The following is a 26,729-nucleotide window of genomic DNA, read 5'->3' as shown; positions in this document are numbered from 1 at the left end:
AACAAATGTGACAGCCTCACATTTTTCACTAATTAGAATTTTCGTCGTAATTTGAATATGAACATTATAGAAGTAGGAAAAATTTTAATATATTTCATAAGTGATTTTAATTTTCTTAATTTACTTAGTTGGGTGGTCTGTTATTGTGCCTTGGGCCCACATTACTTGTAATAAAAATAAAACAGATTTTCAGTTTCCATCACATGTACAGAATTCTAAATGAACGAAGTATAACGTTAGCTCCATCAACAGCTCAGTTTAAACCAGCCCCATGGAATAGTCATCTAAGCTCAGTTGACCATTGAACAATATGGGTTGGAAATACATGGGTCCACTTACACACGGATTTCTTTCAATAAATACCTTTACTGTTTTCTTACTTTGGTTGGAACCTGCAGATGGAAAGGGCCTACTGTTATGCATTGAGCAGCACCCTTTTATATGGGAAACTTGTGCACCTGCCAATTTTGGTATCCGTCCTGATGGGGGGCGGGGGGAAGGGGGTCCTGGAACCGATCCTGAGTGAATACCCAGGGACAACTAAGTTTTCAGGGAGTCGAAATTTATATACAAATTACCAGCTGTGCCACAGCCAGCGTCCCCTGTATTTCTATCCATGAGACGTATCTGGACTGGATTCAAGTATGAGGGTGTGCTTCTAGGTTTTGGTTAAAATCATCAGTGACAAGTTTCTACCTTCAAACATATAAGTTGCCCCTTTGTCTTCAGTGTCTGGTTTTCAAATACAACCTTGCAGTGTTGGAATACGAGGCCAGGGGAACCATTAACCAGTAATCCTCTGAAGAGAGAACACCTTTTCTTTTTAACTTTTTCCTTTTTAAAATATTTTTGAATTGCAGTTTACATTCAATATTATTTTGTATTAGTTTCAGGTGTACAGCATAGTGGTTAGACAATTGTATATGTTAGGAAGTGGTTCCCTGATATGTCCTGTACGCACCTGGCCCCATGCATAGTTATTACAATATTATTGATTATATTCCTTATTCTGTACTTTATGTTCCTATGACTGTTTTGTAACTACCAATCTGTACTTCTCAATCCCTTCACTTATTCACCCAGCTCTCCCATCAATAGACAAATGGGTAAAAATCTGGGTGAGGTACATATATACAATGTACAAAGAACCATTTAAAATAATAGGCCCTTCAGTATAAGAGGTTTCTGAATTCAGACTTAGCTGTAGTTGGCAGGACTCACATTGTATCCTGTGGAGGGATGTAGGGGAGGAGGTTTTGAGGGGGAGATAGGTGAGTGGAGAATTGGGTTCTAGTTTTGGCTCTGTCACCAACCACCTTTGGCTGAGCAGTATTAGGCAAGGTACCTACCTTCTCAGAGACTCAGTTTCCCCAATGACAAAATTGGAGAATAATTTCTCCTTAACTCACATGTCGGCATGGGAATGAAACAAGCTCACATGGAGAAAGTACCAAAGAGGCTTCATCTAAGTCACACATTGAGTCTACCATATGCAGATTCAAGATCTTAGTGCAAGTCCCACCAACTCAGCCATTATTCCACATTGTCAAGTTCCTTTCCTTCTCTGGGCCTCAGTTTACTCATCTGTAAAGAGAGTAAATGAAACTGAGGGGTCTTTCAGTTTCTGTCCTTTGTAACCATTTGCCTCATCAAAGGCCTGTGATTATTTAGAGAGGCATGTTGGCTTGCTTTACAGGGCAACAAGACTCTCAGAAATGGTGTGTGTGCATCTGTATACACGTGCGCGTGGGTGCGCACACAGTTTTGATGACGTTTATTGAGTGCAGATTGCGGGCCGCTCTGTGAATGAGGGTTTATATACAGTATCCTACTATCCCTTACAACAGCCAGTTATTGCCACATGGCAGATGAGGAAAGTGGGGCTCACAAGGTCGCAGGGCTGTAAGAGGTAGAGCTCCCTGCTCACATCAGGTCTCTCTGACCTCTAGAAACATTAAATAGATTAATCCCAAGGCTCTTTTCAGCTCCAAATATCCTGATGCTCCGAATGAGCTTCACAATCAGATTCTGTATATGTTTCAAGACATTATCTAAAAATCAAACGTGTTTTAACAGTCCCAACCTCCAGATCTTCCTGTCTGTTCATCATTAACAAGAAGGTAGCATTTAAGGGAATGAGGATTTTATCGCCCTCTATCGGAAAGGCCTCTAGTAATTTTCCTCTCCTCCAATTGCCAGGCTAGGCCTTAATTTGCTTAATAAGAGATAAACTGTTGGCCCTAAAAATATGCTTGGGCTTTTAAGAAGCAGCCACTAGGAACCTCATTATTTTTTTCCTAAGGGCCTCCAAGTATTTTATATCTATTCTCTCTGGGTCAATTGCAATGTGTCTCACTTCCGCTCGGTCCAGGCTGGACTCAGATTTCATGCCATCTCCTATTTTCTGGAATGAAGTAAAGGGACCTAGGGCCTAATCCCTTAACTATTTTTTCCTATAACCTCGGGATACGGTACTATCTGCTTCTAGAAGTGATATGCAGATGTAAAGCGGGAAGGACAGCACTTGGGACCTAGCAGGTTGTGTAAACTTTAGTTCCCTTTGCTTCCAGAAGTGGTCAGTGTCAGATGCTGCCCAGGATGTTTTGTGATGATGTATTAACTGAAGTAGAACACGACTTGCTCACCTCATCTTGTCAGAGAGCCCAACAGAAAGCGGCAGCCTCTCCTGCCATGGCTATTTGTAACTCCAGCCTGAGGGAGACAGAGGCTCCTGAGTAAATATAACCTGTCTTTGAGGTTCACCAGTCTCATTTTCCAAGCTGGATAAGTAATAGTAATTCTCTTTCTTTTTTGCATGCCTTAGAAGCGGTTAGCAACCATCCCTTTAAAACAACATGGAGCCTCACAGTACAAAGGGTTTTTATACCTCACTCAATTTTGACCCTTCCAGTGTCTCGGTGAGATAAAAATGGCTATGATGACAATCATTTTAAACGTAAGAAAATCAAGTCCACCTATTTAAGTGCTGGGTCCAAGGTCAGAGCCTCTGATTCTAAGCTCAGAGCTCTTGAGTTTCTTAACAGGCTTCCTGCATAAGTGAGATCACAGCTTTCTAGGCAGGTGTCCTCCAATTTTGTTCATTCAAAAATCATTTTTACACACCTATGATATGTGTCAAGTGTATTATTTTTAAATGATAAGTCTGTAGTCGTTTGTCACCCAAGCCTTAAACTGCCCCTCCATGCTATTAATGTGTTGCTGACCTGAAGTGTCTTCTGCATGTACAGTACTAAATATATGGTTTTTAGAGTCATTTAACATCTATTAACTTGTTCATTTAAAAAGTAATTATGTATTGAGCCCCTAGCAAGCGCCTGGTCCATGGGGATGTAGTAGTGACCACAGCATAGTCACTGCCCTCAAGGAGTTTATAGCCAACCCCTTAGATGCTCATAAAAACCAGATGAGGAAACTGAGTTCAGAGAACAGAGTGACCTCTAGGGTCACTCAGCTTGTAGCAGAGCCAGGATTAGGAACCAGATCTCCCACGTCCTTTTGGTCCAGAACTGTTACCACTCTACACCACCATGCTCCTGAACTGGTCTACGGACTACATGGACCAGCCACGCAGACAGGAGAGCCGGGACCAAGGCTCTTCCTGGTCCTCGTCACTTTAGCCCCTCTGTCAGTGTTCTGCCTTCAGCACACACATGGTAAATGTTTGATGCTTAGATGTTTCTTCTTTAACCAGTATTTATAGATGAGAGAACAAAGACAAGAAAACATTTGCCTTGCCCTCAGCAAGCTTCCTCAGCAGCGAGAACACAGAGGAGGACCAGGCAGCTGCAGTGTGGTTTCTTGAGTCCTATAGATGACAAAGCACCTTTTACACTCTACCATAGCAACCTGGTTTCTTTTCCATTTCCCCAGCATGACAAGGAGCTCTGTTCAATTAGGGGCCATATTCTTCTTATTTCCCATCATTTTTCCTGGAAAAGCACCGTGCGTGACACCTAATAGGTACTTGGCAACTTTTATTTTTTTAATGGAAGGATGCATCAGAGGTTACAGGAGTACAGAGAAAGGTTTGAACTGGGCCTGGAAAGTCAGGCAAGTCTCCCAAGAAGATATCCTGGCTGAGATAAATCTTAAAGGACAAACAGGGAGATTAATATCTCACCCATGGGAGAGCCGAGCAGAAAAGCTTTTTCAATTATGCACAGTTTGGGTTTATCCATCCCACCACTTTTCCTCCGTTTGCAGGGATAATTGAGAGTCAGCAGCAGTTCAGCTTGCTAAGTGCCCACAGCGAGCAGTGAATTACGGGGAACAGAAATGCTGTTCGTGTTGCTCAGGAAAGGGTGAGCTAGTAGAAATAAAGTGAGGGCTGGTAATTTATTGGCCCTCATTAACAAGGACTCTGTATGCCGCCTCAGAGGATTCCTTTTAGATGGAGCCCAGTTACCAGGAGCAAAGAAACTGCATTCTTCATTGGCTACTGCAAACGAAGATTTTCAACAGCCGCTCTAAAATGCATCTTTTGCACAGCCGTGCTAACACGTAGGCCATTTTCTGCAAACATGTGCACGAGCTTGTGGGAATGTAGAATGTGGTGTCAAAGAAAAAGAAGCTCCCAGAACAGCTGTAGGAACCATGGGAACAGGAGTGAGATACAGCTGTCTGTATAGTACAGCAGTTACAAGGCAATCTGCCCAGGCTCAGACTCTGGGCCCCGCTGCTCACTGACTACAGGGGCTTCCCCAGGGCTCATTTTGCTCCTCCAGAACACAGGGACAGTTGTCATCCTTCCCCGATTGACTTGTCTGGAGGATTACGTGAGAATGTACCTAAACAAATGTTTTGAATAGTGCCTGGCCCGTAGAAAGGGCCTCGTCAGTGTTAGCTCATACTGTGAGTGATAAATGTTTTGTTTGGTAGCCAGGAAGAGCTGGGTACCTAGCTGCTCACTTCCTAGCTATGAAGCTTTCGGCAAGTTTCCTAAACATCTCTGAGTCTCACTTTCCACTATTTAAAGTGCGGGCCAACTTCTTAGGGTTATTGTAAGGATTTTAAAGTTAAATGAGAGTGAAAATGACAAAGGGACTCAAAGAATAAGCCCAAATTCTTACTTGTCTTAGAGTGATATGGTTACCCCGCCCAAGCCGCAAAGGTATTTTTTTTCTTCACCATTCCCCACATTTCCTCTCTGGAACATGTACCCAGCAGACACATACTGAATGCCTGCTGGGTGTTAGGCACTGTGGCTGCTCTCAAGGGGCTCCCAGTCTGATGAAAGACATGTTATCAAACAATTATAAAACAGCTGCTGGCTGATCCTCCAATGCGAGTGTGAATTAAGTTCTGCTGGATGCTGGGGAAGAACAACTATGATTACCTGCAACCTGGAACGTTTCAGTACAGAGCCCTTGATTGACAAATGAGAAAAGTATACAATGCACTGTTGTTAGTATTATAAAATGCATTTAAAAAAGAAGCTGTCGTTCTAACATTTTACAGTACTATGATGCCGAATTATTTTTGATTATTTATTGTCTGTTTTCTCATTTGATCCTCGCAATAATCTGAGCCAATAGCACCCATTGTATAAGGATGTAGCTCAGAGGAGCTAAGTGGCCGGCTCAGGGGGGTCCAGTCACTATGTGGCCCTATCGGACCAGATGGATGAGAAAGCGATACATGTTTTTTTAAAAAATCAAGATTTTCTGGATTCTAGTCTCATGATTTTCATACCATTTCAGGGTCCTTCCCTTGAACAAAAACCTTCGGTGATTATCTACTTGGCTTGTATATGATCCCAACAAAAGTGGCACTTTGTACTAGGACCTTGATACTTGCTCTATTTTAAAGAGTGTTGATCTCAGTCTTAGAGTTGAAACTGAAAACTGTTAATCACTTTGAGCAACTCAGAGAACCTCTCTGGGCCTCAATTTTGTCTTTGGTGAAATGGGGATTTTTTTTTTTTTTTTTTTTTTTTTTTTACCACATGATTGCTGGGGTCTCTGCAGCTTCCTGTTCTGTGATTCCATGAAGAGCCCAGAGGCAAAGACCCCTGCAGACATCTTTTACATGATTCACACATACCCTCCTCCTCATCCAGTTTCCCTAAGAGAAGAAGCCTGGCCTGCTGCTTTCACGGCCCCTTTGGGTTGGCCCCTGGGGCCTCGGGGGCTGTTCTCACACACACATACCCAGCCTGGAGTTGAGGTCTGGCTGCTTTCTTCTTTCAGGATGGAGCACCAGAGTGTTTTGACTGTATTGAATTTGATTTTTCCACAGGTTCCCACCAGCCAAAAGAAGGAAGGTGTTTATGATGTGCCAAAAAGTCAACCTGTAAGTGTAAGTATATCTCCTTTCTACTACCGGGTTCCCGTGATCTGGATTCATATGTCTACAACCTGAGGAAAGGAACCCCTCTTCTGGATATGTCATGACCCTTATGGCTTTGCTGGGGGCTGCAAGTTGGGACCCCTCAGTGGTCAGAGGGAAGGAAACACAAAGGACAGAATGGTGGGGCTGAGGAAGGGGTGCCAATCTGGATGAAAGTCTGGCTCCACCAGGGGGAGTGAGCTGAATTGTCCAAAACACCGCACCCAAGGTGTTCCATGGCAAAAGGCTTCAGCCAAAGGTTTTATTATACCTGGTCAAGTAGGAGACAGTGTCTTGTGCATCCATGTTGGAAGTGGTTGAGAAATTTCAGAGGGACAGAAGGACAATAGAAGAAGGGCTAAACAGGACGTTTAGAGTGTGTAAAGGTCCAGCCAGTGGGTAGAAAACTGTGGAAAAGGCCCTGTGCAGTGGGCTTACAGAGGACCCAGGAAGTAATATACCCCATGTGCTGGTGGGACTTCTGGAAATGTGAGAGGGAAAGGAAGTTTCAAGCTCTGTGGTGCTACCCCAAGGCCCTCTAGGCCCAGACCTACATTTAAGACTTCCAGTTGGCACTTTGAAGACAACCTCTCTCTACAATTCAAGGAGTACTGGGGAGCCAGTGAGGGCTCTTGAGCAGGGGCACATGAGATTTTTGCCACAGCTTATGTAAAACAAACAAATAACAACAAGAACAAAGCCTAGAGTGTTTGATCACTATTGATTTTAATCATCTCAGTCATGGGTGGAAAGAGTATGGGCTTGAACTCATGTAGACCCTCAAGAATCCCAGCTCTGGCCCTAACGAGCTGCTGTGAGGCTAAATGACTCTATCTGGACCATTGTTATCAGTTCTGGACCCCACATGGTGGAAGACATAAAGACACACCTGCGTTCTGCAAGGTTAGATTGAATGGAGGTTGGAAACTGCACCTTGTGAGGAGTAGCTGAAGGACTTGGAAATGTTTGGCCTGGAGAAAACAAACCATGGAAAAGAAAATATACAGATGGGCATCCATAGGGTCATGTATGGAAGGGGGACTATAGCGCTCTGTGTCAGCCAGCTCATGGAGCTGAGACCAGTGGGGGCACCACAAGAAAGTCAGGCCCCACTCCAAGTGAGGGTGATTTTCCTTCAGGTCAGAGATGTGCAGGGCCAGGGAAGCTGAACTACGGGTGTGCGCTCCCCATCGCTGGAGCTGTGCCTGGGAGACCACCGGTCAGAAAGGCTGGGAGCAGGGGATTCGAATGTGAAATGGGTAGGGGCCAGTGAGCAATTGATGTCCCTTCCACACCTGAGTTGTTGGATTTTCCGAGTTGAGAGTCTTTCTGGTCTCGTCTTTATTCACCCCATCACGACTCCCCATTGCCCTCGTGACATTTCTTTCTGATGAGTGTCCACTTCTCTACCCTACTATGCTGGCATCTTTCTGAAACCACCATACCTCACTAAATATTCCTTCTGAAACCTAGCGCAGATTAGTTTTAAAGAAAAAAAAATAGTAAAACCCAAATCTGGAAACATAGTAGAGATTGTAGCACTGCCCCACGAAGTTGATGCTCTGGATGGAAAGAAATTTACCACGTGTAATAACAGGTTATCTCACTGAGCAAGCATTGGGCATAGAGTAGGTGCCTAGAAAATCTGTTTCTCCTTGATTTCCTCCTGGAGAGCTTGAAATCAAGGCTCTACATGTTTCTATTCTGCCTGAAAAGGAGCCACACTGGGAGAAACTGATAGAAATCCTGATCACATTTGAAGCCCAGTTTCTTTGTTTTATAGTGTCAGGCCACCAGCCATATGTCCTGAGTCCAAGGCTGCGTTAGTTGTGGAAAAAGCAGGTATATTTAACTGAGCATCTGCTATGTGCTGTGGACCAACTAGGTTCTGGTCTTGGCTTATATTTCCGTAACCGCAGTCTTAGGGGGCAGGTGTTGTTTCAATAAGGAAGCAGAGGCTTGTAGAGGTCACATAAGTCACCCATGACCACAGAGCTGAGAAGTTGCAGAGCCAGAATTTGAACCCTAGGTTGTTCGGACTCAGGCACCCGCACAATTTCTGCTAAAACCTACTGTTTTTAAGGTTATAAAGAAAATGCAGAGCCCTTCATCTCCTCACCATCACCTTACCCAGAATCAATGCTCAGGCCTCAGTGCCCCTCATCCATTACCTATTGTTTTTGAGTCTTTATAACAGCGCTTAGGCCTCAGGAAGCCCAGCATTTGGTTGCTGGCTATGAACGCTTCTCCCCGCCTTTAGGTTGAATTTGATGAGGCATGGCCATGTCTAATTCATTTCCAAACCTGCTCTCTCTGCCTGGCACTCTGCTTTCATCATCCTGGTATTGAAAAGGTATTTCTGAATCATCAAGGACAAGTCTCCCCATCCAGCAGATCAGAAAGCTTCTCATTTTGCCACTTCTGTCTCCTACTCTCCAAACACCTATGTGTTTCTCTATGAGACCCCATTCCCTGGACAGTCAGAATTCAGTTGATTTTCTTTGCCCTAGATTTAATTCAGTTTCCCTGCCGCAAATGTAGAAAGAATCAATCCAATAAGGTGAAGAATTTCTCTGGACAACTGTTCCCTACAACACCCCCCTCCATTTTTCATGGCAAATAAATTTTCATTCACAATTCAGCAGTTGGTTTTCCCTTTCATTTGAAATCTGGATCAAGATGTTGTATAATTGGATTAAATCTAGTCTGAACATTTGTCAGTTTCACTTCCTCATTAAGCACCACATTGTAGAGAAATTATAATTATCGCGACGCAGTTAACATAGATGTCACACCAGGGGAGGCCATCCCGAAGTGAAGGAAAGGAATCTGACTCTACGTATGCCCACAAATGACATAGGATTTTGATGTTTTGATATTTCTTAAGTGGGCTTTCTTTTAGCTGTACCTATAAATTGTCCTGAGAGAGAATGCTGAGTTCCTAAAAATTCTATAACTTGTAGGAACATTGCAAGATGCTATCTGGTTCAGCCTCCCCAGCAATGCAAGAATCCCTCAAAGATGTGTATGGTAAGTGCAGGTGAACATTCCTGACTCTTCAGCTTTGGCTCACATACCTGCAGTGACAGACCCTCATATGTTTTTTAATCTCAGAGCTCCAGCTACTAGAAAGTCCTTTTTTTTTCTTTTGTTTATTATAACTTCTATTCATTCATTCATTCATCCATCCATTCACCCATCCTTTGGCAAAAGACCCTCCTACCTGCCAGAAGGTGTTCTACTCACTTGAGAATCAAAGAAAAGTAAGATTGGCTGCTTGAGAATCTTGATAGTCTCAAGAAGAAGGGAGCCATATACAAATAATGATAATCTGTATAACAAATGCTGTAAGAGTCTGGATATGAGATGCTCTGGGAGCAGAGTGGAGGCCAGTGAACTTTCTGTAAGGGAATTTGGTGAGGTCTTCAGCCAGGGGATTGGGTTGGAGTAGAGTCTTAAAATTGATGGGAGTTTGGCACTAGAGAAAGGGTGGGACAGCATTCAGGAAGAGGGAACCAAGTGTTTAAAGACACTGAAATATCCCAGGGGCTGATGAGAAGTCTGGGGTGGCAGGACCATGGGATGACTTCATGGCAGCAGAGGACAGAGATGCCAAAGGAAGCCAGCCCCAGCGAGCCTAGGGCTCTGAAGGTGGTGTTCAGAAGCTGGAATTTGTTGGGAAGCCACAGGTGCTTTCAGGTGGTGGAGTGACACTATCAGAGTCACATTTGTCAACATCACTCTCTTGGCCTGTGGCAGGCGGCTGGACAGGTGGGGAGATCATTAGGAAGCTAATAGAATTATTTTTGTGTATCCCTTAGGATGAAGTCAGGAAAACAGAGCCCATACCAGTGTAATATAGGGAATTTAATGTGGGGAACTATTTACAAAGGTGTAAAAAGAGCCGAAAAGCCAAATGGGACATTGGGGCAACCATAATAATAATTGGAAATTGCTACCATTCCTAGGCTATGGAAAGGACAAAGGAAAGAGGTGGCATTAGCCGAGCCCAGGAGCTGGCGCTGCTAGTATCCCATTACTGGCAGGTACTGGGGCCACAGAGGGGCCTGTCCAGTGGGGCCTAGACCATGGAGAGGTGGGCTGTCTGGCAGAAACTAAAACCACGGAGGAGACTTATCCACTGCCCAAATACTGCCCAGAGAAAGCTGGGGTGAATTCCACCCCTTCTCCCTTCCTCCCCACTATCCGATTTCTATCCGCTGCCTCCTATTGGCCAAGTCTAAGTGGAAGTGTGCTGGCAAGGGAGCCTGGGCAGTATGGTCTACAAGGTTCAGCCCCTGCCATGCAGGACAGCAGGGAGATGGCATGAATGGGTCTGAGGGCAAAGCGGCCAAGAGGTAGACAAGTAAGGACCACTGTGGGTAAAGACCAGGAGCGAGGCCCTGCAGAGAGAAATTGAGAGAGAAAGAGAAAGAGAGAGGTGAATTTGAGTGTATAAACAGGGACCTCTGGAAAGATCTCACCAATGGAGAGGAGTGAGACAAATACGAGGTCTAAGCTACTTCCAAGGTGGCATGCTTTGGGAGGTCAGGTACTAGGCGGTATGGACTGACTGCCCTGTCTCCTCTCCTCTACCTCTGCCATTTACATACCTGCTGTTTTACACCTCCAACTTCTGAGAGTGTTGTGCATCAGCCTTTCCATCCGCTGTCCTCAGGCTCTTGCCAAAGACAGTCGTGAGCCCTTTCATCTTCCTCTCTGTTCCCATCCCATGACTCTCCTTTGGGCAGTGTCATGTTCTCACTTGAAATGATATCTGGCTCTTTCTCCCAAGGTTGAAAAACTGAGCTGTCATAAATGAAATCAAACAGAATTGTAGATGGCTCACTGTTAAATGATTCCTGAAACTTGTTTTCCACAAATGCAAATGTGGAAGGGATTGGTGTTTGCATTAAGCAGCTGCCTGTTCCACTGTTTGCTCAGTTGTGTGTTGGCAAAAATCATGTCAGACTAAAATAATGATTATTCCATTCTTCTGCTAAAATACCTACCAGTGGTCTCCTAGAGGGATCGTCTTCAAACTTTTTTAAAAGCCAGGAACCTTTATTCAAATGAAGCATGCCTGGGAGCCTTCTATATAAACAAAAAAAGGAAAAGATGTCATTGAAGCTGGGTTGAAGCCTACATATTAGGAAGCCCCCCACCCCCACCCATTCTGAAGGACAGAGAAGTTTCTAGAAGGGAAGAGATCCACAGAGGGTAGTGTGAAAACCACTATTGAAGGAACCCACTAGTTAGTTTCATGGGTGGAAGAGATGAGGAGGTAGACGAGGAGATCCTTTACGTTATTCCCATCAGAGGCGTTGTGATTCTAGAGCTCAATCTGTGAACCCAGGTGGGAGGCAGTAAAACAGCAGAAAGACCGTGCTGTGTGAAGCTAGTTGGAACTTTACCCTTCTCAGCTGTATGACTCTAGATAAGGTGATTTTTCTTCTGGATTCTTCTTCATGATCAGTTATCAACACAGGGAAAGCTACTTCCCTGGGTCTTGCGAAGATTAAAGAACAGATATGATTTCTGTTATGTTTGGTACAGACTAAGTACTGAGTACTTGGTAGGCAACATGGTATTGAAGTTAGAAGTGTGAATGTTGTAGCAAACTACTTGGGCTTGAAATTTTTCTCCCTCAATTACCAGCTTTCTAACCTTGGATGTGGTATTTAAACTTTTCTGTGCCTGGGAGTGTTCACTTGTAAAATGAAGATAATGACTATGACACCTACCTCACAGAGCTCTTTTGAGGACTTGGTTAAGGTATTACATATAAGACCTTTAGAACAGCACCTGACACATAGGAAGGGCTCCAGAAATGTTAACCGTAATTATTTTTGTGAGCTATTATATATGGACACAGGACTGTACCAAGTGCTTTAAGAGATGTGAGATGAGTAAGATCATAAGACCTGGCCCAGCCGCTGGGTGCTTTTAGTCTACCGGAGGGAAGAAGATTGATGTACAGAGTATGAGGGAGGAGTGCCTTCAGTTCTCCATCCCCAAGCAATAATGTCAACAAGATCAAGTTTAACCCAAGGGCCTGGGGTGGGGCTGAAACTCCAGGAGAGTGCCATGCCTTGGGGCAGGGATAACACACAATTCTAACTACCAAATATTGAGCACTCAAGCAAGGGACTATGATAGGCACCTAATTCATTACTTCAAGACTCTCCCAAACACCCAGAATGTAGGTCTCTTCTCTACTATAAAGGATACTATAGACCAGAGAAGTTAAATCACTTAGCACAGTTAGAAGAGGCCTCATTAAGAATTTAATCCAGCTGTCTCTGACCCTAAAACTAGGGTGATCTAGTTTATCATCCATTCTGGGTCACTTTGGGAAGTAAAGGGGGAGTTCCCTCTTAACAATTACAGCAGGACACTAAGCATGAGTAGGACATGTCTTAGATAAACCAGGGTATAGGGCCATGCTATCCAGAGCTAGTGAATGCTCTTCCTGCAGGGCCATACTGTCTCTAGACCAGAATATTGTGAGATTTCAAACAGAAGGAAGGAAGCATCTATCCATCTTGTTCTTAAAACTCATTGCCAGTAGTGCTACCTGTGCTGAAGGAATGACAGTACTGTCCCCGAGACACAGGTGCACTGATGCATGCTTGCTCCATCAGCGGGCATAAATCAGGTTGCTTGGAGATCTGTTGCATGGTAAGAAAATGTGATTCAGAGGTATCTGTTAACTGCTGCTGCTGTGAGTCTATCATTATTCCTCTAATACAGATCATTAACATTCACAGAACCTTAACTACAGCATCTCTAATGAGCTGAGCTATAATAGGCAGTTTCCCCATAAATATCCATTGATGCTGACACTCTTCTCTCTTGGTACAGTAATTCTGCTTTTCTGGATAAATCATCATGTTGAGGCTCTTTCTTTTCTCCCTAACTGCCATTATTAGTGGTTGCAGAAGAATAATGAACAAACTCTAGTTGTAAAAAAGGAGAAAGAGATAAATGAATGACTGTGGAGAATAAGAAATATATATATTGGTGACAGTTCCACCCCGAAGCACACAAAACCATGTTTTTGCAATGACTTAGAAAGGAAGCAAGAAATGAAAATTTGTTGAGCACGTACTGGGCGCCAGGGATGCAGCTTGGCAAACTGTATCCAGTTCAGTGATTCTCCAAAACTGAGTTACTGAACAGTCATTTGTGACACCTCTAAAAACACAAGTCCTTGGGGCCCACTCCAATAAACCTGCTTTCATAAGACTCTCATATCTTTATACATAAAGGGAGATTTATAAAGCTCCCCCAGTGGATTCTAATGCTTGACTAAGTTTATCTAGTTTCATTAGCATGACAAGTATTATTTTTCCATTTTATGGTTGAAAAGATTGAGGTTGAGATGCATAAAGAATGGCTCATGTTAAGATGATGTTCACTCTTCCTTTTTTTTTTTTAATTCTCACCCAAGGATATGTTTATTGATTTTAGAGAGAGAGGAAAGGAAAGAAAGAGAAACATCCATGTGAGAGAGAAAGTTCAATTGGTTGCCTCCGCATAAATGCCCTGACCAGGGATCCAACCCATAACCTAGGGATGTGCCCTTGACTGGGAATCAAACCGGCAACCATTTTTTGTATAGGACAGTGCTCAACCAACTGAGCCACTGTGCTGGGGCCACTCTCACCTTTTGCAGCACTTCCTCCCTTTTCCACCCCACCCCCGTTTTCCTACCCCTCTAGAGTTCTGCCAGCATGTCATTACGTTCCTCTCCAGCAGGGTAGCATCTGTCCTTATCTCCAATATTATTCTTTGTTTCCTGCCACTGCTGGCTGTCAGCTCAATACTCTGAGGTTTTTTTTCCCTTTCCTATATTTTTCATCTCATAGCCTTATTTCTTTGGCTATGTCTATGTTGTCATTTTTGACACCTCAGAAGTTCTAGTGTCCCTTACCCCTGTTATCATTAGACGGATGGCACTTGCCGTGAGATCTGGCCCTGGCCCTGCAGAAAGGATTGGGGTGGGCTGTGGCAGGGCGGGCTCCTAAACCGTCCACGTGGCTGCTTCCTCCAGAACCCTTGCCTTTCACCCTAGTCTTAAAATGCAGGTCAGCTGACACCCTTTGTTTTCCTCACAGTACCATAACGGTTCAAAACATAAGCTCCAAAGCTAATCCACCTTGGTGAAAATCCTAGCCCTGCCATTTACCAAATGTGTGATCTTGGGCAAGTTGGGTAACCCTTTCATGCCTGAGTTTCCTCCTCTGAAAACAAGGATTACAATAATAGCACCTACATTTTTTGTGATAATTAAATGAGTTAATACACGAAAGCACTTTAGAACAGTGTCTGGTACATACAGAGGAAGTTCCCTCTAAGCATTAGCCGTTGTTATTATCCTGCTGACCCTTGCCTGGCCAAGAAGGGATGAGGTTTTAATATTCCTGTTTGACCCAGTTCTTCCTCTTCAGACTAGAATGGGCAGTTTGGGATACATTCTAGACATAAAATCACCATTTCTTAATGAATGATGGGATGCCAGAGTGTGGAAGAGAGTAGGATCAAGAGTAATGGGTACATTTGGGGGCTTTATGGATCTACCAAAACCAAAAATAATGATCTCAGCCACTTGTGACCTAACCAAGGGGACATTGACTACTTTAAATCAAAAAGGTCTTTCATAGAAGAGACGTAGCAAGCATGTGGGTAAAGAGACCTCTGCCTGTGAAATCTTTGTAAGACCTCATTGAGTACACCATCCTCTTACCCTAACTACATGACTTTCAAAGATAGTTTGTCTATCACCAGAGAACATGCAAAAAAAAGAAGCCAGAGTCAAGAGCACTGTTGTCAAAGTGACAAAATTGGAGTTCCCTTGTCCCTATAGTAGGAGCACAAAGTGTCTCTTTTGTTTTAATTTTATCTTTTCTGCAATAGTGGAAGGTACTTTCTCGAATCTGTTCCTGGCCACTTGTGCATTGCTCCGTTTAAGCATTCATCCCTTCATCCATTCCATAAATAGTGTCTAGGGTCCACTGTGTGTCAAGCACTGTGCTAGCCTCCAGTGCCTTACAAGTAAGACCAGCCCCATATTGCCCAGCTCACATTGCATGGGGGAGGGCTGCCAACAAACAAATAAATACAAGTAAAATAAAAGCAAGTAAATAAAGAGAGCGTGAGTGCTGGCCACAAAGCCAACCAGGGTAATGTGACAAGAGCCGGATCTGCTACCATATTTATGTAACTAGTCAGAGGAGGTCTCTCTAGGGAGGAGACACCTGAGCTAAGATCTGAAGTATGAGAAGAAACCAGTCAAATGAAGAATGGGACAGACACATGGAATGACAAGGGCAAAGGCCATGGGACAGGAATGTTCCAGTTGTCCATGAGGAACTAAGAGAAGACGAGTGTTGGCCAGAACAGGGTGGGAAAGAGGAGACTGATAGAAGATGAGTTCAGACACAGAGGGAGCAGCTGGGCAGGGGCCATCTTATAGGCAGCAGTGAGGAGTTTGGGTTTTATTCCAAGTGTAGTGAAAGACAGCTCAGCATTTTAAGCAGGGAAGTGAACCCGATACGCACTTTTTAAAAAATATTATTCAGCTGCTCTATCAAAGATGAACTTAAGGGAACAAGAACAGAAGCAGCAATTTAGGCAAGAGGGAATACCCAAGAAGAGATGAAAAGAGGAAGGCAGCGTTGGGATATATGTAGAGATAGAATCACCATTTAATGAATGATTGGGTGTCAGGGTATGGGAGACAGAAGGATTGAGAGTAACATACGTTTGGGGGCTTGAGCATCTAGATACTAGTTGGTAGCCTTTACAGAAATCAGTAGACAAGGAAAGGATACATTTGGGGAGATTAAACGTTCTTTGGACATGCTAAATTTGAGAGGCTAAATGGTACAGGATACAATCGCTTCACCAATTCCTAGCAACTAAGGGAAGGAGTGATAAGATCAGATGTTGGCTAGAATTCAAGTAGCAAGGAATGCCGCAGATTGACTGCCACCCTTGAACCACTGATGGGTCTCAGTAATGGGAACGACTTCCATTCAAATGAAAACGCCATCCAGATATTGGAATGGATAGAAGAAGAAATAGCATGTCCCTTTTCTTAAAACTTTTTTTTGGGATGTCTCCCTAAGTATTTCTCTGAAACTGGAACCAGGGCCATTACTCTAATTACAAAGCCTCATTAGGTAAATGACAGAGTGGATATGACATCTTTTCTGGAGTTTATAATAGCACATGCCAAGTCTCTGTGAGTGAATGTGTGTGTACGTGTGTGTGCACGTGTGTGTGCGTATGCATGCGCACACATACATGCTGAGCATTTGACAACACCATATGGATCACCATACCCTCCGCTTAGGAAGTCAAGTTTTTTTCTGTGCAGTTTTCTGGTCTCCTATATAAGCAAATTTATCCATCCATTCATTCTGTGTGTCTTTTTAATTTGTCAGTTGAATATAATTTCCTTCTGTGTGCTAGCCACTTGGGTATCTAGATATTAGGAATAAAATGATGAAGAAGATACAGTTTCCCATACAAGGGACTTAGAACCTCTACAAGGTCATAGTCTGTAGTAGAGAAGAGAGAAGGTAATCACCCATTATAACGGGGCACATGTGGTGCCCAGAGGAGGATCACCCAGTTCATCCTGAGGGCCATGGAGGAAGGCTTGGAAGAGCTGAAAAGATGCAAGTCTCAAGGGATGTGCTACAGTTCTTCTGAGTGAGGGTGGGAAGAGCTGCCAGTCACAAGGAATAGCTTATACCAAGGCCTGACAGGGGAAGAAATATAGAGAGACTTGTTAAGAGGATATTTGAAACTACGACACAAAGAAGCAAACCATTTATAGTTGGACAACCAGAGGCATTAGAGGATAATGCTCTTCCAGATTTTCTCTGACTTCCAACCCTTAGGCTACCTTCCAAGCCTAGCTTATTGGTGAACATCATCTCACTCTATCCTCAGAGCTCTGCAAAGAAGCCGTTTCCCCTCACCGTTTTACACATGAGTGAGGTGAGCTTTCCTTATAAAATGTGAGCCAGGCTTCTCTGTTCTGACTTACTGTCTCCTCTTAGTCTATACAACTGTGAGGGAAATTGTGGTCAGGTAGAATAGAAGTAGACGAGGGCTTGGGAACTTAGAGTTTTATCCTAGTTCTTCCACTAAAATTATCATGATTTTGAAAAAGTTGGAGGCCTCAGTTTCTTCATCTGAAAAAAAGTAGTGTTGCGTTGGATTAGAGCTCTCTACAATCTATTCTGATTCTACTATTCTGCAATTCTGCAATTTGTAAACTATTCAAAATGCCATCAAATAGGTGCTGCAAAATCATCATATATCCCCAAAGGATATTCCATTGTATTGGTGACTTAATATTTGACCCAAATAAGCAAACACTAATGGAGATCTTACTGTGTGTCAGCAAGCTATTGCTACTTAAGCTATTACCTTAAATCTTATCCAGGGTAATCTTCTCACAGTCTTGTGAGATGCATATTTCCCTAATTTTACAACAAAGAAAAATTCAAGAGATGGGTAGTCAAATTCTGTTTACATAGAAACAGTATCCTTGGTTGGGTTGTTTGCAGTGGAGTTGGCTTCAGTCCTAAGAATGGCATTGCAGCAGTGAAAATGGAACGTGCTCTGTGAAAATGCCCAGTATGGTACCCATGATGTGACACTCTTCATGCCCTGACCTGCATGGGTACCTTTGTTTCCCTAACTTAACTGCTACAGCTCAGGGAAGGGACAGCATCTCAGTCCTCAAAGTATTGGCACAGTGCCTCACTCATAGTGGACATTCAGGAAAAGTTTGTTAATTATTCATTGACTGCACTGAGAACTGAATCCAGGAATGGGGAAGTGGATAAGGAAATGAATGCCTAAGCATATAAAATCTGCATTCTTCCAGAGAAGAAAAGGGAAAACATTTTGCACAGAACGGCTGTCAGAGCAGCAGGCAAAATCCTCCGGACTATTTTTTTCTTTGCTGTGACATCTCTCCATTTGTGGTTTCTTCTGGTTTGCTCTATGTTCAGTCTAAGCCTCCGTTCCTCTTGCATGATTTCCACTCCATCCAATATTTCCTGTTAGCGTTTGGCAGCCATCTGGACCACAGGAGTAGCCTAAGAGAGAGACACACCAGCAAAGAGAGGCGTGGCTCTCTGAGAAGTTCCCTTCCCTCATCCCCAAGAGTGTGCTGAGCTCCTGTCCTCCTGCTGACGGGAGCCAATTTCACACGACTGTGATTCTAATTCACTCCCTTTTCAAAGTACTGAACTGATGCCAACTCTTGTTAGGAGTTTTTGAAAAAGCCTTGAGTTTTTGCTAATGTGGAACTAGAATAATAGATTTTTAAAAGGAGAAGGGATAAAAGAAGAGATATTTAAAAACAAATAATTACAAGCCTTGGGAAATCATTTCCCTCTGGTTTCTAGTTTCCTCTGTACATTTATACCCATACAGGTCTGTTCTGTTGACATCTAGACATCGCACACCCTGCCCTCGATTCCTTGTCAAATGGAAGATCATGGGTTGGGACTGGGGTCTAGAGCTCAGAAATCTTCTAAGTGTGTACAAGCACAAAGAGAGAGAAGCAGCAACTCAATGGCTAGGATGGTGTTTTCAGTGTTTCTTCTTAATTCCCATCACGGGCCCCATTTTGGCCATCACTGTAGGAATAGATATGTCATCATCTCTCTCTTCATGATCACTGTCTACAATCCTCGTGACAAGACCATTGCCACCATCAAATCCCCAACACCAGTCCTATGACCATCTCAGACTGTCTGCTGATTCCAGCTTCCCTGACCCGTCTATGTTGTTGAGTACCATGTGTTTGATAATAAAGTCAATAGTGGCAGTGATCACTAGCATGAATCACTTTGTTACTCTGAACCAGGCACTAAATACTAAAGACTCTGTGGCAGTTATCTCAGCACCACTTACAATAATTGTCTGATTTCTTTTACATCTCCCTCAAGTGCTATAATGGTAAGGACTGTGCCTTAGCATAGTTGCTCAATAAATAAATGTGGAGTGAATGAGTGACTGGTTATCACAGTCTTAGGATAGGCACCACCCCAAACTGGCATTATCATTTTTCAGCCATGACGATCATCTCCTCCTCTGTGTCACTGTCACTAAGATCAAACTTACTTAGCTATTAGAGTCTTATTGCACAATTATCATCAGCCTGCAAATTGCACCACTAACCCCATCATTATCCATATCTTCAGGAAAATAATGGATGTGTTTTAGAAAATCTTGGTGTGAAACCATAGAGTTGCCATCTGAGTTTTGAAATGGTTGTAGGGGGTGGAAAAGAAGAACAGAGGAGAAAAGGGCATCAGGTTAGTGGAATAATGGGCTGACTCCCAGAACAGTCCAGCCTTGCTTGTGTTAAGTGTGGAGAGAACGCGTAGGAGCAGGAACTGCTTAGACCCAGCATCTGCTCTGCAAGGACCATACAGCACCTTCATCTTTCCCTGCAAGAGGCTTCACCCCTTCCCAGAACGAGTGTTTCCCAAGCTTTTGCAATGACCTGAAACCTGCCTACCCTCAACTACCCAGCAAGGAACCCCATGGCTTAAGTAATTCCTTCCTCCCTCACAAGTTCTTCTTCTCTCCCTCTCCCTCTTCTCTTCCTTCCTCCTTGTCCCTGTCCCTCTCCCTCCCTTCCCTACTTTCTTTTCTGCAGTTTTGGAAAGGGAACTGACATCCATTGAGATTTTACTCTGCCAGCTCTGAGCTCATTCTTCTGTTATACATCAGTCCTTTCACTGCTTCCTCTCGGGAAGCCCAGGCTGTAAGCATTATGATTCCTATCATGCAGAGGAGGAAAACTGAGGCTCCGAGTGAGGAAGGGATTTGTCCAAGGAAATGCCTATAATGAAGCAGCAGTCTGACCTCACAGCCTCTGTTTCTGACATCTCTCCACGCACCCACCCTGCATCTCCCAAAAACATCAAATTTCTCACTTTAAAGTATCTGTTGCTTCCAAATGCAAGCAAATTTGTTTTCTTGATATTAAAGTTGGAAAACTCAAAAGCCAGAGTCAGATTTCTCAGCCACAGCTGTCCTCTATGCATTCATGCTGGCTTGTTCAGGTCGCTGACAGGCCTCACCTCTGTGCATATATATATGCACACTGTCTAGAGCTGAGCCATTCAATACTGTAGCCACTAGCTACATGTGGCTATTTAAATTGAATTTAATTAAAACTAAATAAAATTTAAAATTTTCTGATCAGTCACACTAGTCACACAATAGACACAATGCAGCTACTGGCTATCTCATACTGGACAGTGCAGATATAGAACTTTCTATCATTACAGAAAGTGCTATTCAACAGTTCTGCTCTTGAGGGAAATCATTTGTTAACATTGTACTTTATGTTCCCTAATTTCAACTCCTCCTCTCCACCCTCCTTGGTTCTTCAATTAGGAAACAGGTTTTCCTGCCTCTCTCTGCCAAGAAGTAGAAAAGTGGCTGTTTACTCTTGGCTAAAGGTGATAGAGAGCATAAACTCCTAGATACCCCAGAGAGAATTAGTCTTCATTAGCATGTGTCTTGTTAAATCATTCACTGAGGAAATGCACATGCATTCAAATGCCTGGAATCACTAGGTGCCTTAATAGTACCCACCTTGGTGCAGTTGCAAATCACTTAAGTTAATCCATTTCTCCTGAGCTTTCTAAATGGGTAATTGAATTCATTCTTTTGCAGCATTGGCTTGAGTTCTGAGTTGAGATCTGGAAGCTGTGTGTTCTCCCTGTTCCCCTCCTATCCATCCCACCCCCGAGCTGGAATGATTGTATATCCTGGCTCACTGTCAGCTTTAGAAGAGCAGAGGCCCTATATTGTTCATCTGTGTAGCTCCAGTGCCCAGCCAGGACACAGCATGTGGAAAGTACCCACTGAATGTTTGTTGAAGAAATTAATTAATCAATTACATAATCAATCAGGATGCCTTCAGTTTTCCCAGTAGGATTTTCACTAATTATTCCTGCAGAGAGTTCATTCCCCAGCACAGTGATTAGCGAATCTGGCAACACATTAGAATTACCTGGGGAGCTTTAAAAACCCACAGATGCCAGGGCCCAGCCCCAGACCAACAGATTCCAAACCTCTGAAGGTGGGGCTCAGGCATCAGTGGTGCTGTAAAAGCTCCCCCAAAGGATCGCTCTGTGCAGTCAGGAGTGAGGAAGACTGCGACTTTCTGATTTGACAGCCATGAGTAATTTTTCCTATTTTTTGTTCAAATCCCACCTTATCCACTGTCACTTTTCCTGCAAGAGTAACACGAATTTGGTCTTAATAGTTACCCTACTCAGTTACAGGACAATCGTGTCCCCACTGCTCCAAAAAGAGATTATGGGAAGATAAAACTCCCCCTGGAAGCTTTATTTTAATGTCTTGATGACGATTCAGGCTAGAACTGTGTGGAAACAAAACAGGAGACTCTCTTCCTGTAAATCCTCCCTGGAAACTTAAGTTGTGGGTGAAATTTGATGTCATATTGATTTTTTAAAAGAAGAGTACATATATATGGAAAATATATCTATAAGAAAAAAGGCTTAGAGATAAATAAACTAAAACTGTAGTAGTAATTGTAGTAAAGCAAGAGTGGGGGATGTGCAGAGACTAGGGAATGGATTCCAGAGTCTGCCGTTGAGAATCGACAGGGAAAAGGTGTATGAGCTGGAGGGATCTCTGCACCAGCTGGACGTGGCGCCCTGGGTGTTACCGAAGGCTTGCCCTGCACAGGGGGAGAGCACTGAGCAATGGCTGGGCCAGGGTCAGTCCAGGAAGGGAACCACAGAGCCAGGGGCAAAAGGTATGGGTGGGAGGAAGATGGTCAGGCAAGACTGTAGCCAGAATTGGGATGAGCGGGAGAAGATGGGGTCAAGGATGGACAAAGGAGTTTAGGACTAAGGCCAAGCAGTGTTGGGGATCCTTTGACACAGAGTCTGGCCTGTGCTCTCAGGTAGAGGTGATTTCTAAACAGGGGCCTCTGGCAAGATTTTTGTTTCTTCTCCCTTTTTCTTTTTCCCATTGTTACCTAATAATAGTTTTCTATCATTAAAACCTCTGTGTCTACATTGCAATAATGAGCCAAAGAAATAGGCTGAAAGGATACTAATGATAGCTACTATTTATGGAGCGCCCACTATGTGCCAAACACCAAAAAAGACTTTACACCCACATCTCAGTTAATCCCCTCAGATGATGTCATCATTATCACCCCCACTTTAAAAGTGAGAAAATTGAGGCTAATTGATTTGCCCAGGGTCCCAGGGTCACATTGCCCAGCCACAACTCAAGCTATGTCTGTGTGACTCCAAGGAGATGCATTTACTCACAAGCCCAGACCAAGCTCCATCTGGATTTGTGAAATCGCCTCATCACACCCCAGTCCCACCCCTCACCAAGGCCACCTCTTCTGCCACCAGGAAAGTGATGGGCTCACACCAACACTGGTGATCCTCACGCATTTTCATTATGTGGCAGGGGTTTTTATGAGACTCTACCACAGGCTGTTTTTCAAATTTATTTAATTCATCCATCATGCTCTGAAGCCATTTGCTTTTTTATATTGGACAGATGTAATGAGATTTTGGACACTAAAAAATGTTTTTATTAAAAGTTATGACCCAGAGCTAGTTGGTACGGACTGTGCCATAAATCCCTAGAAGTGTGCGAATTTATAAAGGATGTAGCGACATACCCTTAACCTTTCAGGTCACTCCATAGATTACAGGATCACTTAAACTAATATTGTCTTACCATCTCTCCCCACCTCTAGCCAAATAATAATAATAATAACTTATGTGCTTATCAGACGTGGTAGTTCATCCTCTCCTCTTTGCCACAGTTGACTCTTGGCAAGCCAGTGCCTGGTGGAAGCAGGTGGGTGATTACAGAATTCACTGGTTGGTGGCCTGAAGGCCCTGCCGTGGTGGCACATTGGTTCCCAGGCTCTGCTTTGCAGCTTTGTCTCTGGGGCTGAGTGACATCAAGTCACATTTGCTACAGACAGGACAAAATGATTTCTGACACATGGGTATTATAAGGTTATTGGGTGATAGTTTCTCCACTCCTCTATTGCCAACAGGCAGCTCTCCTTAAAATTGGGAAATGATACAATTATTTCTGCTTATGTAAAATAACTCATTTTGATGTCAATATTGTCAGATTTATATTACTGTTATACTGCTTGGAAATCATCCAAAGAATAATTAGCTCATAATATAGACCAAAACATAGTCATATATCTATATAGATAGGTAGGTATCATATATTATCTGTAGTAAATATTATTGTTGTGACTTTGTTAAATTAATATTTATTAAGTTGAGTCCTGGGGTGTCAGATGGTGGGCCACAGTCCAACAAAGACCACAGGAGAGTTGGAATAAGGAAGTCTATTATTCAAGGGTCCTGGAGGAGGGGCCACGTGGGGAGGTCAAGGCAGGGTGCAAGAGACAGGAGTGGCAGGAGCTAAATCCCTTACCTTTTATTAGGGCGTGTCAGTGAAGTGCCTGGAGTTCCTGGGCTAAGCCTGAATAGGGCAATTCAAATTCAAACCAAAAAAGGCAGGATCTTCTTAAGACTCAAAGGGATTTTATCTCAGGGGTGATGAGGGGAAGGAAGGCCCTAGGCAGTGGGGAGACTGCTTGCCCCAAGGGTCATATCAGGGCTGCAAGCTGTTCTCTGGGGCGTTCCTCGCTGGAGGGCTCGGTGTCAGCTCAAAGCCCCTGCAGGCCACTTGGCCACACAAAATGAACACTGAGATGACAATATTTTGGAGTAGTCTAGTCAAACTCTCAACAATTATAAGCAACAAATTAAAACAACCTAGATCTGGTCAACAGCTGCTTTTGAAGCAGGCATAGTGGGGATTCAGACACAGAAACATTCATTCATATATTTGGGGTCCCTGCTATGTGCCAGATCCCCTGTTGGCTCCTGGGGATTCACAGGTAAGTGCAGCATGGTCCCAGCTACAGGAGGCTCAGCATGCGGCCGCCACGGATGATGTGCTCTTTATTCTCAGAGGAGGATTTTCAACTCAGACAATGAAGGAAAGCTTCATGGAAGAGGTGGCCTTTCAGCTAGGCTTGAGGAATTGGATGAGCTTTGAGCTTGCAGAGATGCAGGGAAGAGCATTGCAGACAGAGGGGACAGCATGCACAAAGTCATTTATAAATCTAGCTGTTGACAGGCTAAAACAGATAATTCTTTTCTTTTAAAAATCTCAAGGGTAAACATTGTGCTCTTATCTGTTGCCACTGTTAAGACTGGCGGGTAATGTCTGTAATTTCAGGAGGATGAACTTTAAACCTAGAAACTTAACACTGCTTTATTTCCTAATCAGGCCCATATTTGATCACCTGCTATATTGGGACCCTATCCCAGGGTTTTCACAGTACCCGGCAACAGCTCCCACCCGCTGAGACCATGGGAGCATAACCCCTAGATACCATCCTCATAAAGCTCATTAATCCATGTCATTTGTGTGTCATTCACTTCATCCTCATTCATCACCCCTTCCACTTTCAGAATGGCCAGCCAATTGACGATTTTGAAGAACGGTTTGCCGCGGCCACCCCGGTAAGAAGGAGCGGGCCCTGTCTGGTGAACTGGTTCATGTCATTGGCCCCTCATTCATTTCGCGCTCATAAGTTTTGCCTTGTGGTTACAGAACAGAAACCTGCCAATGGACTTTGATGAGATTTTGGAGGCTACAAAGGTAAGGCCTCCAGGTTGTTGTTAAGTGAGGGTTGTTCTGGTCATTCGCCTGCATACTCTGCTCTCTTCTGAGGTTCACAGGAAGACTCCAGGGGGCCCTGCAACAGGGTCACATAGGAAGTGTGTGTGTGTGTGTGTGTGTGTGTGTGTGTGAAAGAGGGTGTGTTGGAAAGGAAGGGACACTCCTTCACTTCATTCAAGAAATATTTTTTGAACTCCTAACGTGTCCCAGGCATTCTGATACGTGGCTGGAGATGTAGAAGACAGGAGGAAGCTCATAGTATAACGTAGTGCAACACTGCATAGAATACGATGGGCTAAAGTAGGGTAGGGTAGGGTAAGGTAGCCTAGTGAGGTGCACTGTAGAACAGCATAGTGGGGATTCAGACACAGAAACAGACTGTGCTAAGTGGGCCATCGGGAATAAAAGACAGGCAGGACTGCTATTCAGTCCACATACTCTGGAATAGACGTACCAGTTTACAACCAATATTTGTACAGATTAGCTGATACATAGACCGATGAATATAAGCACCCCTGATCAGAGTGTATTTTGGGGGGGGGGGTTTAACTTTGGCTGCAAATTAGAATCACCAGGAGATCTTTTAAAGTTGGAGGTACTAGGCTGTACTTCAAACCAGGCATCAATATTTTCCTCATGATGATTTCAGTTTGCATCCAAGGTTGAGAACCACTGAAATAAAAGTATCACATAAGCTGTTTCGAGTAGTGCAATGGGACACAAACTAAGTTAGGAGACATTTCCTGGGGTGGGTGAAGGCAGTCCTCTAATTTGTGTCCTGATGGATAGGTGGGAAGGCAATGAGGGGAGGAATGAGTGTTCTAGGAAGGAGGAAAAGCACGTGCAAAGGCCCTGAGGCGGCCCTTTCTTTTATAACCCTTGTGCTTCTCTGCTCCATGACACTGCCCTGATTATGCCCATAGGCTTGTCTTTCCATCAAATAGCCAGCTCACGGAGTAGGAACAGGGATGTGTCTTATTCTTCCCTGTACCCCCTGCTCTCGGCACAGCAGCTGATATACAGTAAGGCTCCTTGCTTTTCCTAAATGAAGGAGCTCCTGATGCCAAAGCATAGGCAGTGGGTCTGTGAGAAGGTGATTTGGGCATCAGCCAAGGACCTCAGCCTTCATCAGCAGTGCCTTCAGAATTTCTCTCTAGGAGGGGCCGAGGAGTCTAGTTGAACAGAGGCCTAGAGACTAACCCTGAAACAGCAGTTGTACAATATGACATTCAGGTATTCTTGTGAAAATGTCACTCATTCATATTCAAAAATGGCTGGGGAGGGACTGACCTGATGGAGAGATTAAGCTCCCCCACCCCCATGAACAGCCAAGCTATCCCTCATCCCCCTCATTGGCCTTGGCAGCTTCTGCTGACCCTGGAAAATGCCCTGGCCTAAAGAAAGGGGAGTATTTGCCATCAACAGCCACATCTCTCTTTCCCTGAAGGCATCGGAAGTGCTTGTAATGGAAAGGCAAGTAAGCATCTGGAGCCAGCCTTCCAGATGAATTCTTTGGGTAAATGTGAATCATGGCAGGCCTTCCAGGAACTCAACTTCTGGCTAGAGAATAGGGTGAAGCTGGACTTCCACCGTGTAAGAAGGCTAAC

The 26,729-nt window shown here is 43.9% G+C and overlaps 1 protein-coding gene across 4 annotated transcripts in view; it reads left to right on the top strand.

Annotated features, from left to right (window-relative positions):
* DAB1 (DAB adaptor protein 1) overlaps positions 1–26,729 on the top strand; it is a 566,428-nt gene that overhangs the window by 508,095 nt on the left and 31,604 nt on the right. For all 4 annotated transcript variants that reach the window (XM_054573791.1, XM_054573799.1, XM_054573809.1 and 1 more), the window contains exon 9: positions 6,259–6,318. In XM_054573791.1, the coding sequence (XP_054429766.1) occupies positions 6,259–6,318 (60 nt within the window). The remainder of the gene's footprint in view (positions 1–6,258; positions 6,319–26,729) is intronic.

The sequence above is a fragment of the Pteronotus mesoamericanus genome, unplaced genomic scaffold, assembly GCF_021234165.1.
Source record: "Pteronotus mesoamericanus isolate MK-2021 breed Mesoamerican mustached bat unplaced genomic scaffold, CSHL_Meso_final contig_105, whole genome shotgun sequence".
In the NCBI taxonomy this organism is placed as follows: Eukaryota; Metazoa; Chordata; class Mammalia; order Chiroptera; family Mormoopidae; genus Pteronotus; species Pteronotus mesoamericanus.
This window is presented reverse-complemented; position numbering and strand designations above follow the sequence as displayed.